We start from the raw sequence: 19,699 nt of genomic DNA on the forward strand, positions 1-19,699 counted from the left end.
GAATAGCTCCCACAACCGCATAACCGCAGCAGAACAACAATAAAAAAAAATATTGTTAAAGAACCAAAAGAAATATCATTTTAGGATAAACGCCGTTGCCGCTTATTTGAGTTTGTGCAGTCAAGCGGTGCCAACCAGCGAAGAGTACAAACAAAATGGGACAAATAGACGGGGGAATAAAAAATAAAACTAAACAAGCCAAGTTAGCAGTATCAGCCATAAGAGACATAGCCAAAAAGTAACAACAAAACAGAAATACAATTCAAAACGGGCGCGCGCTCAACTTTAAGCAGCGCACATTTTTAAAGTCCATTGGAGCATAAAATGTTAAAAAATATAGGAAAGACCAAAAATGGTGCAGCTGCACAGGTTTGGTCGAGATTTAAGTCAATAAGGTTTCCCGACCACAAAACTCTGCCAGCAGGCGTCTTGCTGCCCATGGCCAATGCCACAACAGCCATAAAGAGCGGGCCAAAGCGCTCAAAAGCACAGAGAACAAAAGTGAGTGAGAGAGAGAGAGGGAGAGAGTGTGTAGAGAGCGACTCGCCTGGGAGAGCTGTCAGCTGTCTTTTTATTACTCAATGACTCAATGCCACGTGTCAAAGCTTTTTACTTGCATTACGTTTGTTTGTAAACAAGTTGAAAGCTCGGCTACAGCTGTTTTTTTGGTGCGTGGCACAGTGGAGTGAAAGCATGCGAAAGTTGATTGAAATCGATAGAATAGAAATATAAGCTATAAAAGAATATATATAGCAAATGTGAAGTATATATCTATGTATATTTCACTCTGCTTCAAGACCTGGAATAACCTTCCGTTTGAAACCGTTTGACTTGACTATAATCTGTAGGCTAGGCTGTAGCTATTTTATTACTGTGCTAAATTTTGGCGTATTTATTATATTTCTCACACTGACCTATACATTTATTATTAAAACGATTGACACAGCAGTAGAAAATGAAAGCGAAATGTGCTCCAATTGAAACAGAGCGTAAAAACATTTATAAACTATGACACATTTGAAAAGGTATCTAAATGAAACAATGGTTAAACATTAATGCAATTATCAAACGCAGCGAACGAATGCAAATTAAATAAAGTACAGCAAGTTCAATTAAGTCCAAGCTCGTGCAATTTGAGCCCAATTCGCGTCATAAATTACAAGCGTAGACGAGTTCCGGCAAGTCACGCGCCAAACTGATCGGAATACTTAACTAGGGCTATGTCTGTGAAATGGAAAGCTGTTTCCCGCCGCAAGGGTCTAACATAAGAGACGAGACTTACGCACTTACCCTTCTGCTTCTTCTCGCCCTGGGCTCTGGCTTCTTTCTGCGCCACTGTCTGCGCTCTGGCTTAGCGGTAAATATATCCTCAACGCTGCTGCTGTCGCCGTCGCTCCCGCTACTTTGCAGACTCTCCTCATCGGAGCTGTCACTTGCGGCCAACTCTTTCTGTATATTGCCCGCTTCTGCGTCGCGCTGTCGCAGCGCTCGATAGTCGCTGCCGCCGCCGCCGCCACCGAAACGCTCGCGAAATGATTTATAGAGGCCGGCGCCGACGCTAGCAATGCTGTTGCGGCCAAGTCCATGTATGGCAGCCGTTGCTGCAGTGCGTCCGCCGTGGCTGCGTCGCTTGCTCGCCTTCTGTCGTGCACTGAGCCTCGCATCGGAGGCGGTCGCCGCCACGCTGGTTGACTGCGCAGCCGTCATATCGAGAAAGGCAGCGCTCATGTTAGAAGTAAATAATGATAATACTCTTGATTCCCAGTTATGCAATGGCTGTTGTCGTGCCTGAGCCGTTGTTTACAGTTGGCATGTTGCTGAACTTGATGGCGCTGGCGATGCCGCTAGAGATTCGCTTTATGCACTCCTGAGTTTTCCGACTAGCGTAGTTACCAATTACGAGTATTTTGGATTTGTGTCTGCAACGAGAAGTGGGCGAAAATTTGCATGTACTGAATTAATTAGGAAATTCGATAGGCGCGCCAGGTTCTTAACATGGATTGTTGACTTTATGGCGTATACTATAACTAAGTACTCTACGATAAATGGGAAATGGGCAGAGAATGGGCCTTCAACATGCCATGGAAAGTTGGGGGAAATGAGCCATGCGGCAGACTGCCGATGCCCTGGGTACTCATACTATAGAACATGCTATAATCTGAATCCGAAATCAGTTGGTGTGTAAAGATTTGATCTACACTGGAAATGAATGCAAGCGATCTTAAGATGCATCTGCTGGTTTTCGAGCTCATATATGTCTATAATTAATCAATGAATAAGAGTTAGCAAAGAATTTTATTAGCCTTAACAGAAATTCGCCTCTTAACGATCTTTGTGAAGTAAATTTCAGGAGGAGATCACATTTATAAAAAAGTAATTAAGTTATTAAAAACCTTTCCATTATTTCGCAGTATTGTTAGTCTTTTTATCATAGTTTTGAATAAATCAAATTTTCTTATTTTTTCTGGGCACAGATCTTCATGAGATATAATAGGTTGTAATCCCAACAGTATTCATTTATTTTTATATATGTTTGTCGACACTGAGAGATCAAAAACTGTAACATCAAACATTAATATTACAGTAATTTGCATTTCATGTCGCCGCAGTCAGCTCTCGATTCCCCGCCCCCCTGCCATTCATCAATTAAACGCGAAATGTTAAATTATCCGGTTCAAAATTTTGTTAATTCATGTCTCACAAAACAAAAAGAAAAAAACGTCAGCAGCGGCAAATGAACATGAAAATGCGAATTTTACTCGGTTTGTTTGTTTTTTTTTTCGTATTTTCTTTTTGCCTTTGGGGCCTTGGCATGCAAGTGAAAAGCGTCGGAAAACATAAAAGGTACAAATGAGCGCTTTGAGGAGTAAATTGCGAGTACACATGCTGCGGCCCTTATGTGATGACAAAGGTTAACGAGTTTATAAGGGAATGTCATTGTTATAATGACAGTACTTTAATCTGACTACTGCAAAGAGCAGGAGGTTTCATATATATACCGATAATAATATTAAAATACTTATTTTCTACCCACTGGATGAGCCAAAGTATAATCTGCTTTTTAAGAAGCAACTGGGATTACTAAAGCTGGCTATACCCGAATAGGATATACCCTGTACCTTGTCCCGAGCTGCCTTTCACAAGAAGTGGAATGCGCGCTTCAAGCTGAGCAGCTTTTGCTGCGGGTGGTCTAGCATTCTTGATTGTTTTCCGATCTTTATGAAATTTTCAGGGACTTGATAAGGCATACAGAAGTGTGTACATAGCAAAATACATTTTGGGGGCATTGGGGGAAGGTATCTAAAAAGGTTACATAGTCTGAATCTTTGTAAACTATATGGCACTATACTTTCATGTCTATAGCTCTTAAAAGCTACGATAAATAGTCAAGAAACTGTATTTCAATATTTATTTTTATCGATCGCATCGAGTTATTGATAAGCTGCGCAGGCCTTAAAAGAATCTACATTCAAAGTTTGTAGTCTCTGGCTCTTATAGTCTCTAACTTCGACTCGTTCAACTGACTGTCGAGTCATGGACATGGTTCAATCGACTCGGCTATTAATATTGACCAAGACTATGGGATCGGATCTAATACCTTCTTCCTAAAGGGTATTATAAAATTGTGGAAGTGTAGATATACTCTAGATCTGTTGATTCGCAACTGCTGAATAGATCAAGCCATGTATGTCTGTCTATTCACCAGAGAATACAATACGTAGAGGTAACTAATTTAGAATATACTCAATATATATGAATCAACATATATGAATAATATTAATACTGATTCAAGCTCTGGTGCTTTGACTTTATTTTTTTACATAATTGCAATTAGGCCAACTACTTTTTGGGCATGAAAAATGTGTGATTAGCTGCATAATTAAACCCTGCAAAACCCTCTAAATTATTATAATTATTTGATATTTCTATGTGTGTCAACTGGATAGCGAGAAGCTTTTTAAAACCCCTTCCAATCTACTAGTTCTAAGATTTCTTAGCTCAGGAAATGCTAATTAAGTGGGCTATCAAGAATATCTGTTGCCATATGCGACAAACATTTAAATTAATTTAAATTCTCACGGTGTATTGACGTTGTGGGCATAATAAACAAACGTTAAATTGATGCCGCCAGGCCCAGGCCCAGACCCAGACCCAGGCCCAGGCGGAGGGCCAGGAAAAGCCCCAGAGACAGTGCTCCACACGCACACACACGGGAGACTCTCACCCAGAGGAGCCGCGGCCACACCATGGCAAACTGTCACATTAGCATATTAAGAACGCAACGGGCCAACAAAAATGCGACTTTGTCTTTGTTGTTTGCCAGTCAAGCGGCGTTGACGTTGACGTTTACGTCGACGCTGACGCTGACAGCGACAGCGACGTCGCAGCGCACAGCAGGCGCATGCGCAACTTTGGCTTGGCCAGCAGCTCGTCGGGCCGTTCGCTGGTATCAGTCGCTTTGCAGACTTTCGCGTGTGCGGTCGAAGAAACAAGACTAAAAGAGACTACAAGATAAATAGAATAAAAATTAAGAAAGAGAGAAAGAAACGAAACTCTTTTATATTTTGGGCGCGACTTGTTGACAGTTGGAATTATGCGCTAAACGAGTGTGAAATGTGAGAAATAGTTCATACAAAACGAATTGAATGCATGTGATTAACATAATTAATGAGTGTAGTGTAAAAATTAAAAAAAATAAAATAAATAAAGAAAAACAGTCACGAAATATCTAAAGAAAATATTCTAACGGTAACAAGGCTAACAGACGCAACAGTTTAACTGGCTCATTAAGCTATCATTGCCTGGAAGCGACAACAAATCGTTGGCCAACCTGTTGAAGATGCTGCTGCTCCACTTACATCACTGGCCATTAGCATTGGCCATCACTTCCTGCATTGTCGCCGCCTCGACAAGCTTGAGAACAACAACACCAACAACAACAGCGGCAGCAAGCACGCCAACAACAAGAAGTACAACAACAGCCGAAGCATCCTCCATACCGGGCAAATATCAGGCATATGGCAGTCAGCATCAGCCAAAGAAGCTGCGCGCTGGCATCGGAGCTGCTGGCAACTCCAGCGGCGTGGATGCCACTGGCAATAAGCCAGTAAACCAGTTCCGGCAAAATCCTATCAAGAATTGGTTTGGCGTCTTTAATCGTAATAATTCGCCGCCGGCTCAAGACCAAACAGCGACATGTTCCTGCAGGTGGGTACACAAAAAGCTGTCATGGTCATGATAGCCAACATCCAGTTAGCCAAGTTAGTTACCCAACCGCACAATAACCGCATTTTATTGGGTGTCATTGTCACGGCATACAAATCGCACTTACAGTTACAGATACACATTCAGATAAATTTACACACACGCTGCACGCGATCAATTTACTTTGATCTTTTGACCCACAAAAAAAGAAGAGAGAGATTTTTGCTGTCATTTCTTATCAATATTTATGAAGGCGTTCAGCTTTCCACATTGTTGCACATGCGTTGCATACGTGATGCTGAAGGAATTTAGCTGAGAGTGGCCAAAAAGGAGGAAATATAAACAACTTAGAATATTTTTGGATCTAGCCCGTAAAGATATTTACTTTAACTTTCTTTACATATGAACCTATAAAAAGTTCGACATTCATTTGTTTGTGAGTCAAGTAAAAGTATCTAGCTCTCTTATTGGAAAAACCACAGAAAAGTTCTGGCTTTTAAAGAAAAATGCTTTTATGGTTTTCCAGAAAAATTACTTAACAATTTCACGCATCACACTTAACACTTGGTGAGAATTTTTCACATATCCGAACTTAGTTAAATTAAGTTTGCCTTGTGGCTAAGCTACTCAGTCTCAGCTGCTCAGTGCTTGACTCTGAACATGATGATGATTTGAAAAGCATTCCTGAGCTACCTTCTACAACTTGCATTGCCTGTGGCTGTTGAATTGCCAATAGGGAGTTGCTCGGGCCTTCGGCATTGTCAAGTACCCGTGGGTATTGATGGAGTAGAAACTGTTTGCATAAGCACAGACACTTCAGGGAGTTCTCAGGAATGTTTTTGTCGGCACTCCCTGCTTAGGAATTTTAATGATCAGCCGAGCTTCGTTCGATGCGCATTCCAACAGAGCTGACTAGATCGAATTAGGTTAGGTCAGTTTCTATGCACGAGGCTTTTCTTCTATCTCAACGGGAGTGTGTTCGATTTTCACTTTTATTTCTATTTGAATGAAAATGGAGCAGATGCCAGTTAGCCCTAAACTGTAAGTTGTAATTTATTGAAAGGTTTTCTTCTTCTTTTTTACTTATAAAAGCAAATTTAGTTTGAAGAAGAACATGTCTCGGCCAGGTTGAAAAACTCTTCTTTAGCAGCTTAAAAGACTTTCGGCTTAAAAGCCTAAAACCCGTTTAGTTCTTACTTTTGTATTTTATCTTTATTTTTACTTTTTTTTTGCATTTCAAATGAAATGGGGCTGATTTGCATACGTTTTGATAACAGTCGCTGCGTAGCTTTGTGTTTTGAATCTGTATCTGTATCTCTATCATCTGTATCTGTATCTGTTCACCTTTATCTGTATCTGTTTACCTGTATCTGTTTACCTGTATCTGTTTACCTGTATCTGTGTACCTTGTACCTGTATCTGTGTACCTGTATATGTGTACCTGTATCCTTGTACCTGTATCCTTGTACCTGTATCTGTGTACCTGTATCTGTGTACCTGTATCTGTGTACCTGTATCTGTGTACCTGTATCTGTGTACCTGCATCTGTGTACCTGTATCTGTGTACATGTACATGTATCTGTGTATCTGTATCTGTATCTGTATCTGTATCTGTATCTGTATCTGTATCTGTATCTGTATCTGTATCTGTATCTGTATCTGTATCTGTATCTGTATCTGTATCTGTATCTGTATCTGTATCTGTATCTGTATCTGTATCTGTATCTGTATCTGTATCTGTATCTGTATCTGTATCTGTATCTGTATCTGTATCTGTATCTGTATCTGTATCTGTATCTGTATCTGTGTATCTGTATCTGTATCTGTATCTGTATCTGTATCTGTATCTGTATCTGTATCTGTATCTGTATCTGTATCTGTATCTGTATCTGTATCTGTATCTGTATCTGTATCTGTATCTGTATCTGTATCTGTATCTGTATCTGTATCTGTATCTGTATCTGTATCTGTATCTATCTGTATCTGTATCTGTATCTGTATCTGTATCTGTATCTGTATCTGTATCTGTATCTGTATCTGTATCTGTATCTGTATCTGTATCTGTATCTGTATCTGTATCTGTATCTGTATCTGTATCTGTATCTGTATCTGTATCTGTATCTGTATCTGTATCTGTATCTGTATCTGTATCTGTATCTGTATCTGTATCTGTATCTGTATCTGTATCTGTATCTGTATCTGTATCTGTATCGTATGTATCTGTATCTGTATCTGTATCTGTATCTGTATCTGTATCTGTATCTGTATCTGTATCTGTATCTGTATCTGTATCTGTATCTGTATCTGTATCTGTATCTGTATCTGTATCTGTATCTGTATCGTATCTGTATCTGTATCTGTATCTGTATCTGTATCTGTATCTGTATCTGTATCTGTATCTGTATCTGTATCTGTATCTGTATCTGTATCTGTATCTGTATCTGTATCTGTATCTGTATCTGTATCTGTATCTGTATCTGTATCTGTATCTGTATCTGTATCTGTATCTGTATCTGTATCTGTATCTGTATCTGTATCTGTATCTGTATCTGTATCTGTATCTGTATCTGTATCTGTATTCTGTATCTGTATGTGATTGGTATCTGTATCTGTATCTGTATCTGTATCTGTATCTGTATCTGTATCTGTATCTGTATTGTATCTGTATCTGTATCTGTATCATTTGTATTGTATCTATATATGTATCTGTATCTGTATCTGTATCTGTATCTGTATCTGTATCTGTATCTGTATCTGTATCTGTATCTGTATCTGTATCTGTATCTGTATCTGTATCTGTATCTGTATCTGTATCTGTATCTGTATCTGTATCTGTATCTGTATCTGTATCTGTATCTGTATCTGTATCTGTATATGTATTTGTATCTGTATCTGTATCTGTATCTGTATCTGTATCTGTATCTGTATCTGTATCTGTATCTGTATCTGTATCTGTATCTGTATCTGTATTGTATCTGTATCTGTATCTGTATCTGTATCTGTATCTGTATCTGTATCTGTATCTGTATCTGTATCTGTATCTGTATCTGTATCTGTATCTGTATCTGTATCTGTATCTGTATCTGTATCTGTATCTGTATCTGTATCTGTATCTGTATCTGTATCTGTATCTGTATCTGTATCTGTATCTGTATCTGTATCTGTATCTGTATCTTGTATCTGTATTCTATTGTATCTGTATCTGTATCTGTATCTGTATCTGTATCTGTATCTATCTGTATCTGTATCTGTATCTGTATCTGTATCTGTATCTGTATCTGTATCTGTATCTGTATCTGTATCTGTATCTGTATCTGTATCTGTATCTGTATCTGTATCTGTATCTGTATCTGTATCTGTATCTGTATCTGTATCTGTATCTGTATCTGTATCTGTATCTGTATCTGTATCTGTATCTGTATCTGTATCTGTATCTGTATCTGTATCTGTATCTGTATCTGTATCTGTATCTGTATCTGTATCTGTATCTGTATCTGTATCTGTATCTGTATCTGTATCTGTATCTGTATCTGTATCTGTATCTGTATCTGTATCTGTATCTGTATCTGTATCTGTATCTGTATCTGTATCTGTATCTGTATCTGTATCTGTATCTGTATCTGTATCTGTATCTGTATCTGTATCTGTATCTGTATCTGTATCTGTATCTGTATCTGTATCTGTATCTGTATCTGTATCTGTATCTGTATCTGTATCTGTATCTGTATCTGTATCTGTATCTGTATCTGTATCTGTATCTGTATCTGTATCTGTATCTGTATCTGTATCTGTATCTGTATCTGTATCTGTATCTGTATCTGTATCTGTATCTGTATCTGTATCTGTATCTGTATCTGTATCTGTATCTGTATCTGTATCTGTATCTGTATCTGTATCTGTATCTGTATCTGTATCTGTATCTGTATCTGTATCTGTATCTGTACTGTATCTGTATCTGTATCTGTATCTGTATCTGTATCTGTATCTGTATCTGTATCTGTATCTGTATCTGTATCTGTATCTGTATCTGTATCTGTATCTGTATCTGTATCTGTATCTGTATCTGTATCTGTATCTGTATCTGTATCTGTATCTGTATCTGTATCTGTATCTGTATCTGTATCTGTATCTGTATCTGTATCTGTATCTGTATCTGTATCTGTATCTGTATCTGTATCTGTATCTGTATCTGTATCTGTATCTGTATCTGTATCTGTATCTGTATCTGTATCTGTATCTGTATCTGTATCTGTATCTGTATCTGTATCTGTATCTGTATCTGTATCTGTATCTGTATCTGTATCTGTATCTGTATCTGTATCTGTATCTGTATCTGTATCTGTATCTGTATCTGTATCTGTATCTGTATCTGTATCTGTATCTGTATCTGTATCTGTATCTGTATCTGTATCTGTATCTGTATCTGTATCTGTATCTGTATCTGTATCTGTATCGTATCTGTATCTGTATCTGTATCTGTATCTGTATCTGTATCTGTATCTGTATCTGTATCTGTATCTGTATCTGTATCTGTATCTGTATCTGTATCTGTATCTGTATCTGTATCTGTATCTGTATCTGTATCTGTATCTGTATCTGTATCTGTATCTGTATCTGTATCTGTATCTGTATCTGTATCTGTATCTGTATCTGTATCTGTATCTGTATCTGTATCTGTATCTGTATCTGTATCTGTATCTGTATCTGTATCTGTATCTGTATCTGTATCTGTATCTGTATCTGTATCTGTATCTGTATCTGTATCTGTATCTGTATCTGTATCTGTATCTGTATCTGTATCTGTATCTGTATCTGTATCTGTATCTGTATCTGTATCTGTATCTGTATCTGTATCTGTATCTGTATCTGTATCTGTATCTGTATCTGTATCTGTATCTGTATCTGTATCTGTATCTGTATCTGTATCTGTATCTGTATCTGTATCTGTATCTGTATCTGTATCTGTATCTGTATCTGTATCTGTATCTGTATCTGTATCTGTATCTGGTATCTGTATCTGTATCTATTGTATCTGTATCTGTATCTGTATCTGTATCTGTATCTGTATCTGTATCTGTATCTGTATCTGTATCTGTATCTGTATCTGTATCTGTATCTGTATCTGTATCTGTATCTGTATCTGTATCTGTATCTGTATCTGTATCTGTATCTGTATCTGTATCTGTATCTGTATCTGTATCTGTATCTGTATCTGTATCTGTATCTGTATCTGTATCTGTATCTGTATCTGTATCTGTATCTGTATCTGTATCTGTATCTGTATCTGTATCTGTATCTGTATCTGTATCTGTATCTGTATCTGTATCTGTATCTGTATCTGTATCTGTATCTGTATCTGTATCTGTATCTGTATCTGTATCTGTATCTGTATCTGTATCTGTATCTGTATCTGTATCTGTATCTGTATCTGTATCTGTATCTGTATCTGTATCTGTATCTGTATCTGTATCTGTATCTGTATCTGTATCTGTATCTGTATCTGTATCTGTATCTGTATCTGTATCTGTATCTGTATCTGTATCTGTATCTGTATCTGTATCTGTATCTGTATCTGTATCTGTATCTGTATCTGTATCTGTATCTGTATCTGTATCTGTATCTGTATCTGTATCTGTATCTGTATCTGTATCTGTATCTGTATCTGTATCTGTATCTGTATCTGTATCTGTATCTGTATCTGTATCTGTATCTGTATCTGTATCTGTATCTGTATCTGTATCTGTATCTGTATCTGTATCTGTATCTGTATCTGTATCTGTATCTGTATCTGTATCTGTATCTGTATCTGTATCTGTATCTGTATCTGTATCTGTATCTGTATCTGTATCTGTATCTGTATCTGTATCTGTATCTGTATCTGTATCTGTATCTGTATCTGTATCTGTATCTGTATCTGTATCTGTATCTGTATCTGTATCTGTATCTGTATCTGTATCTGTATCTGTATCTGTATCTGTATCTGTATCTGTATCTGTATCTGTATCTGTATCTGTATCTGTATCTGTATCTGTATCTGTATCTGTATCTGTATCTGTATCTGTATCTGTATCTGTAATCTGTATCTGTATCTGTATCTGTATCTGTATCTGTATCTGTATCTGTATCTCTATCTGTATCTGTATCTGTATCTGTATCTGTATCTGTATCTGTATCTGTATCTGTATCTGTATCTGTATCTGTATCTGTATCTGTATCTGTATCTGTATCTGTATCTGTATCTGTATCTGTATCTGTATCTGTATCTGTATCTGTATCTGTATCTGTATCTATGTATCTGTATCTGTATCTGTATCTGTATCTGTATCTGTATCTGTATCTGTATCTGTATCTGTATCTGTATCTGTATCTGTATCTGTATCTGTATCTGTATCTGTATCTGTATCTGTATCTGTATCTGTATCTGTATCTGTATCTGTATCTGTATCTGTATCTGTATCTGTATCTGTATCTGTATCTGTATCTGTATCTGTATCTGTATCTGTATCTGTATCTGTATCTGTATCTGTATCTGTATCTGTATCTGTATCTGTATCTGTATCTGTATCTGTATCTGTATCTGTATCTGTATCTGTATCTGTATCTGTATCTGAGTATCTGTATCTGTATCTGTATCTGTATCTGTATCTGTATCTGTATCTGTATCTGTATCTGTATCTGTATCTGTATCTGTATCTGTATCTGTATCTGTATCTGTATCTGTATCTGTATCTGTATCTGTATCTGTATCTGTATCTGATCTGTATCTGTATCTGTATCTGTATCTGTATCTGTATCTGTATCTGTATCTGTATCTGTATCTGTATCTGTATCTGTATCTGTATCTGTATCTGTATCTGTATCTGTATCTGTATCTGTATCTGTATCTGTATCTGTATCTGTATCTGTATCTGTATCTGTATCTGTATCTGTATCTGTATCTGTATCTGTATCTGTATCTGTATCTGTATCTGTATCTGTATCTGTATCTGTATCTGTAGCTGTAGCTGTAGCTGTAGCTGTAGCTGTAGCTGTAGCTGTAGCTGTAGCTGTAGCTGTAGCTGTAGCTGTAGCTGTAGCTGTAGCTGTAGCTGTATCTGTATCTGTATCTGTATCTGTATCTGTATCTGTATCTGTATCTGTATCTTATCTGTATCTGTATCTGTATCTGTATCTGTATCTGTATCTGTATCTGTATCTGTATCTGTATCTGTATCTGTATCTGTATCTGTATCTGTATCTGTATCTGTATCTGTATCTGTATCTGTATCTGTATCTGTATCTGTATCTGTATCTGTATCTGTATCTGTATCTGTATCTGTATCTGTATCTGTATCTGTATCAGTATCGTATCTGTATCTGTATCTGTATCGTATCTGTATCTGTATCTGTATCTGTATCTGTATCTGTATCTGTATCTGTATCTGTATCTGTATCTGTATCTGTATCTGTATCTGTATCTGTATCTGTATCTGTATCTGTATCTGTATCTGTATCTGTATCTGTATCTGTATCTGTATCTGTATCTGTATCTGTATCTGTATCTGTATCTGTATCTGTATCTGTATCTGTATCTGTATCGTATCTGTATTGTATCTGTATCTGTAGTCTGTATCGTATCTGTATCTGTATCTGTAGCTGTATCTGTATCTGTATCTGTATCTGTATCTGTATCTGTATCTGTATCTATCTGTATCTGTATCTGTATCTGTATCTGTATCTGTATCTGTATCTGTATCTGTATCTGTATCTGTATCTGTATCTGTATCTGTATCTGTATCTGTATCTGTATCTGTATCTGTATCTGTATCTGTATCTGTATCTGTATCTGTATCTGTATCTGTTGTATCTGTATCTGTATCTGTATCTGTATCTGTATCTGTATCTGTATCTGTATCTGTATCTGTATCTGTATCTGTATCTGTATCTGTATCTGTATCTGTATCTGTATCTGTATCTGTATCTGTATCTGTATCTGTATCTGTATCTGTATCTGTATCTGTATCTGTATCTGTATCTGTATCTGTATCTGTATCTGTATCTGTATCTGTATCTGTATCTGTATCTGTATCAGTATCTGTATCTGTATCTGTATCAGTATCTGTATCTGTATCTGTATCTGTATCGTATCTGTATCTGTATCAGTATCTGTATCTGTATCAGTATCTGTATCTGTATCTGTATCTGTATCTGTATCTGTATCTGTATCTGTTCTGTATCTGTATCTGTATCTGTATCTGTATCTGTATCTGTATCTGTATCTGTATCTGTATCTGTATCTGTATCTGTATCTGTATCTGTATCTGTATCTGTATCTGTATCTGTATCTGTATCTGTATCTGTATCTGTATCTGTATCTGTATCTGTATCTGTATCTGTATCTGTATCTGTATCTGTATCTGTATCTGTATCTGTATCTGTATCTGGATTCTGTTTCCATGTCTGTATCTGTATCTGTATCTGTATCTGTATCTGGATTCTGTTTCCATGTCTGTATCCATATCTTTATCTTTATTTTTATCTGTATATCTTTATCTGTGTGTGTACCTGAAGTCTGTTCATATTCTGGTGTATTGGAACCAGCCGTATGTGTGGGTTTATTTATAAGGTGTAGTTAGGCTGGGCTCAATGCGTCATATTTTTATTGTCAGTTTATCAGGGGGAACGCCGCATTCTTTGAATTGGGTCGCACATTTTACTGTCTTTGTTTTTGCGTGTTGCTGGTTTCGGGACGCCTTCGACTTTGCCTTGGCCACCATTTTTGGGGCAATGACTCGATTAACAACAAAAAAAATATTAAGCCGAAGCTCTCTGTGTTTGATTCTTATTGCTGTTTTTTTGTTGTTGTTTCTGTGAGCCGTCGATTGATTTGTGGCCAAAAAAAAAAATTATTTAGTATATAAGACCAGACTATAGAGAACAGGTTGTGCTTTCCTTTGTAAATCGTTTCTCTCTCTCTCTCTTTCTCTCTCTCTCTCTCTCTCTCTCTCATTCTCCCTGTCTCTCTCTCTGCTTCTGAAGCATTTTTGAATGCAGTTTCTTTGGTTTTTGGCAATTATAAACCAGTTTAATGTAACGATGTCTTTATAAAGATGTTGGAAAATCTGCGAAACGTTTGCATACGTTCATAAAACACTTTGACACTTTCTTTATGACATTATTAATGAAGATTGTTAAGCTTGTGGGTTGTTGAACTCTGAACTAATCAGCGAAGATTGTCATTCAATAAACTGGTCATGGATAATTATTTAAAGCAGCAGTTCAATCTGAAGCTATATGAATTTAGTTGTGGCACAACACATAGAAATAGTTCAAAAATGTTGTTATGGGGGGATATAACAAGTGAAATATTATTAATCGATGTATATTATATAGTTTTAATAGACTCTGCGGCCCCTAGACTCTAACCTTGATCTAATTATGGTTTTCAAAAAAAATACTATCTTTATGCATTTAGCGTTTTTAATACAGTATATAGTAAATAGTATAAGTATTATAATAATATAGGCATATCTGTTGATGTAGATCAAGAATATGTTAGTCTTACGAGGTCGGAAATTATGTTCACTTGCAGAATTGCAATGTACTATATTTCGCCTGCTTTCATAGAACATTTTGGTTGTGGTTCCGTCAGTCTGTCCATACGAACCGATACAATAGAGGCTTAGAAATGAATATGCTTTCGTGATCTCGTCTAAGTTAGTTATACCGTGAACAGAGTATTGCTTGGTCGGATGCATCCGACTGCAAAGCTTTTACTTGTTATGCATGATAAAGTGGATGACAATCAATTATTACTGAAGCCCGCTCACTATTGCCACTTTTGCAGATGTGGGGAGCGCAATGATGAGTCGAGAATCGTTGGGGGCACTACAGCTGGCGTCAGCGAGTATCCCTGGATGGCCAGACTGAGCTACTTCAATCGATTCTACTGCGGTGGCACGCTGATCAACGATCGCTATGTGCTGACGGCGGCGCACTGCGTCAAGGGCTTCATGTGGTTCATGATCAAGGTGACCTTTGGTGAGCATGACCGATGCAATGACAAGGAGCGCCCGGAGACGCGCTTCGTGCTGCGCGCCTTCAGTCAGAAGTTCAGTTTCTCCAACTTTGACAATGATATTGCGCTGCTCCGGCTCAACGATCGCGTTCCAATCACCAGCTTCATCAGACCCATTTGCTTGCCCCGTGTGGAGCAGCGCAACGATTTGTTTGTGGGCACGCGCGCCATTGCCACCGGCTGGGGCACGCTCAAGGAGGATGGCAAACCCTCCTGCCTGCTGCAGGAGGTGGAGGTGCCAGTGCTCGATAACGATGAGTGCGTGGCCCAAACGAACTATACTCAAAAAATGATCACCAAGAATATGATGTGCTCTGGCTATCCGGGGGTTGGTGGCCGGGACAGCTGTCAGGGCGACTCTGGTGGTCCTCTGGTGCGATTGCGTCCCGACGACAAGCGCTTCGAACAGATCGGCATCGTCTCCTGGGGCAATGGATGCGCGCGACCAAGTTATCCGGGTGTCTATACAAGGGTCACCAAATATCTCGACTGGATTGTGGAGAACTCACGGGATGGCTGCTTCTGTGACGAGGATTACTAAGCACGCGTATTCAATTTCAGCTTAGTTATACTTCTACATATAGTCTTATTGCTATGCATATTTTGTACTTTTATATAAAAGAAAACCATACAAAACAACTGAATAAAATTAATATTGAAGTAGGTTAACCTGAAGGTGTTTCCCTGGCAAGCAAAATGAACAAAATCCAGTCGGAATGCCGAACATTTAATACGCTACACAACGTTGTTTGCATATAGGAGCAACATGATTTGCGGTATTTATTATTTTTTCGGAGAATTTCGTATCATTAATCTACATACCTTCATTTTGTTACGCAAAAACAAAGCGTGCTTTAATCATGTCTCACAGCTCGATCTAGGTACAGGGTATAGTCAGTGGGGCATTCTCGACTAGACTCTCTCTTTATGTATAAATCCTACAGATTTTTTTAAAAACGCAAAGCAGTGTACTGCTTATCAAGAAAAATACTGCTTGGGCAAATATCTAAGGCACTGCTCTCTCCACTGCTACTCCGAAGAGAAATAAATATTTCAAACTGTTTTTTTCGGAATTCTCCGTATGTTTTCCTTATCTGACCAAAGCTTTTATTTTTATGTTCCAAATTAAAGTTGTTTTATTTGCCGGAATATCGCAAACTTCATGTACCGCAACCTTCATTATTTATTATGTACACTCGCGGTAAGCTAATTGTGCAACCTTTTCGCCTTTTGTTGCAACCAAACACACACACACATATAAAAGAGCTGGTTGCACGTCGTCAGTATATACTAACTTAATAAATGTTCACATTTGACTTTTCGGTTTGGTATGTGTGTATATGCGGCCAAAAAAACAAGAAAAATAAATAACGTTGATGTAAGAAACTGGTTTCACCTTAAAACAGCTGTGAATATACAGAGACTTATGGGAGAGACATCTAACGTTCGTACTAAACATGAAGAGCAACAGCAAAAGACTCGAAACAGTCAAAAGTGAACTTGGCCAAGTGGCAGGTTGAAGCAGCAGAAGACACAAACACAATACTCGTCATGCTCTAAGTAAACTTATTCCATTTGTTTGCATTTGATATTTTCATAGAATGTGAATCACAGTTTTGCGACTTTGCAAAATTTAGAGGAACACGACACAGATAATATCACTGATAAGAACTCAGTACAGGTCTTCTTCTCTCTCTCTCTCTCTCTCTCTCTCTCTCTCTCTGGTACTCTTTTTGCCAATCGCAGGTAATTGGCTTTGAGAGAAAGATACACATCATCAATTGCAGCGAAGGGATTTGTCAATATCCACACTTCATACTTCACTCTGCGCTTTTTGCACACTTTGCGTAATTCGACTCACTTGCGTAATTCTTCAATCTGTCGCCGCGAAGAAGATTCGCGCATCCGCAAGATACATTTGTGCACGACTCTACTGCATCTACTGGCATCAGCATGTGCTGACGTCTTCCAGGTCCAGGTCTGTCTCTTGGCCTTAGAAGCAGCTTGCGGCAACGTTAAAGACGTTGGCAACCTTTTGTAATTTTCGTTCGTTTCGGCTTTGACGCGGTGATTTTCTTGCTTTTCGTATTTTCTCGCTGCCAGCAGCTGTTGTTTACAGTTTGCCGCTCGCGCGCTCACTAAATAATAAAAAAAGGCGCCGCCATGCGTCGATCGCTCCCAGAGATTGGTTCCGTCAGAGAATCGTCTCGGGTGCTGCTCAGCTGATGTCTGTGTAGTTGTTGCCGCTGCCTGACGGAGTTAATTGGCCAAATGATAAAACTCCTCTCTGGCAAGCCCAGTAGGCCGCGGTAGTATTGTTTGGGGTAGTCAATTTCGTTGTTATGCCCAGTCTGACATATATTTATTTACGCAAAACATTAGCAACCTAACTAAAATTTATTCTTGAGCAACTGTATATAAATATATATTAAATTCGTTGGAACAATGTCTTCAGCTAATACAGACGAAATGGCTGAGTCTGGGGACAAACAGAAACAGGAAGATATTGTTGATGCGGAACAGGCCACAACCTCCAAGCCGGAGCCGGATATTTTTAGTGAAATTGACAAGCGCTTGGGCTTGTTGCTAGACCGGGCCAATAAGCTGGAGAGCACGCTGAATCAACTGAACGGCAAATGTGCCACTGATGATCAGGAACTGGACATAGACCTCAGCCATGAAGTGGGAGCTGAAGAAGCCTTTGACGATGATATTGATATTGCGGCAACAGATAATTTAGATCTAGATGCTGCAGATAATGTTGCTCAGATTGATGACGTGACTGACAATCTCGAGAAAATCTATCTAGACATACAAGATGACTAGTTAAATGGCTGAACGATACAAAATACGTTGCAGCAAGCCCCAGCACGCTTTCATACTCAAATGCCATGACATTTTAAATTATTTACTACAAACTGATTTTAGCAAAGCAACTCGCCACTCAGAAAACAACGTTATAATAAATGTTCTCACATGCTGAAAATGTAAAAACCATCTCAATTCCATCTATCTGATGGCATCAACTAATTTTCGGCTTTTAAATAACTTTAAAGGTCGTACTTGACTATTTAAAGCATTAAAGCGCCATCTAGCAGCCGGTCGCCGTACTTAAAATTACTGCTTGCCTGTTAATGTTGGAAATTTAATGCACCTATGTATGCATTGCTTTATCGATCTTTAAACTGGTGGCCCAAATAGTCAACCCTACATTGCAGACAAGGTAAATAGAGTGAATAGCTGCTGGCCTGTTAATATTGAAAATGTTATCCAGATAAATATGCACACTGCTTTATCGATCTTTAAACTGGTGGCACAAATAGTCAACCCTACAAACTTAGTAGAGTGAATCAGTCAGTACAGAAGACACGAATGCAATTTCCAATAATTTTTTTTTGGAAAAGGTTGCTTTAATGAAAGGTTAGCTCTGAACTAATAAAAAACAAACTCGCAAATTATTCGCTACGATTAATTATTGAGGAACTAAACTTTAATTGTAGGGAAACAAGCAATATTTATTAAAAGTAAAGACATATTATCAGATTTATGTGGACCATCATACTCTGGACATAAGTAATTGAAAGTAAATAATGTTTCTTACCTATTGCAAGCCTATGAAAAGCCAGTCTGCATTAGGTATACTTAACAAATGACTCAAACTTTATCAGAAAGTCATAATATAGTATATGTGTTTTAATATGTATGCAATCATTCGAGCTTTTTATGTTGATTGTGATATTGCAGCTTAATGTAAATATATTCATTGCCATTCATTCATCCATATTCAACATTTTCTGATCGTTGTTAAATTTACCAATTAACAATTGTAACTGTTACGGGAGCATTTGATTCGCAAATAAATAAATAATTTCCCGTACATTGGTAATCATTTATGACAAGTTTGCCATATCTGAAAAATATATGAACACAATGTTCTATATTATGCATATTATTGGGCTCGCCATCGTTCCATTTAGGATAGTCGCCTTTAGCGAGACCAGTTGTCAACGAACGAAACACAGCTTTCTCAATAAGATCTGTTAAATCAATCCAATAGCGCTCAGAGCTATTCAACTCATTGGCAATAGCCTCTAATTCCTCAGAGCTTTGAAAATTGACCAGATTTCCACCCATTTGGTGACACTTAACAGTTGCTTCAAACCAATTCACATAGTTTTTCTTCTCAATGTAGTAATATTTATCACCAATTCTCGTGAATGGTTCCGTTTCCGCATCAAAGCCATTGGCAATACCAATTTGGTGGCTAATGTGCGTACTTGTAACTTGAAAATGGAAATGGAATCTTGCAATTACCAACTTTAAACTTCACTTTATCTCAATCTATATTACCTTCCATTGAAGAATACCCTATTTGTAGCAATAGGCTACCGAATATTATGGACAATATTATGGAACACATATCTGTACACTTCGAAA

General features: G+C 37.9%; 2 protein-coding genes across 2 annotated transcripts in view; one reads left to right on the forward strand and one right to left on the reverse strand.

Moving 5' to 3' along the window:
* Positions 1 to 1,743, reverse strand: part of ome (omega) — a 64,196-nt gene extending 62,453 nt beyond the window's left edge. The window contains exon 1 of the mRNA XM_064696305.1: positions 1,291 to 1,743. Within this exon, the coding sequence (XP_064552375.1) occupies positions 1,291 to 1,728 (438 nt within the window). The 5' untranslated portion in view covers positions 1,729 to 1,743. The remainder of the gene's footprint in view (positions 1 to 1,290) is intronic.
* A 3,097-nt stretch (positions 1,744 to 4,840) lies between these two features.
* LOC135438082 (venom protease) lies at positions 4,841 to 15,851 on the forward strand. Its single transcript, XM_064696234.1, has 2 exons — positions 4,841 to 5,208; positions 15,032 to 15,851. Exons 1-2 carry the CDS (start codon positions 4,841 to 4,843, stop codon positions 15,801 to 15,803), a joined length of 1,140 nt encoding a protein of 379 aa, XP_064552304.1. The 3' UTR covers positions 15,804 to 15,851.
* The last annotated feature ends 3,848 nt before the right edge of the window (positions 15,852 to 19,699 follow it).

Source organism: Drosophila montana, unplaced genomic scaffold (genome assembly GCF_035044405.1).
Source record: "Drosophila montana isolate Dmon_TW-CO22-7 unplaced genomic scaffold, ASM3504440v1 contig_3846_1, whole genome shotgun sequence".
Classification (NCBI taxonomy): domain Eukaryota; kingdom Metazoa; phylum Arthropoda; class Insecta; order Diptera; family Drosophilidae; genus Drosophila; species Drosophila montana.

Bases quoted from the DNA above. Each gene is read 5' to 3' on its own strand.
- LOC135438082 (XM_064696234.1), top strand. From the start codon at position 4,841: ATGCTGCTGCTCCACTTACATCACTGGCCATTAGCATTGGCCATCACT. The intron at 5,209-15,031 runs GTGGGTACACAA...CCACTTTTGCAG, and splicing joins ACAGCGACATGTTCCTGCAG to ATGTGGGGAGCGCAATGATG.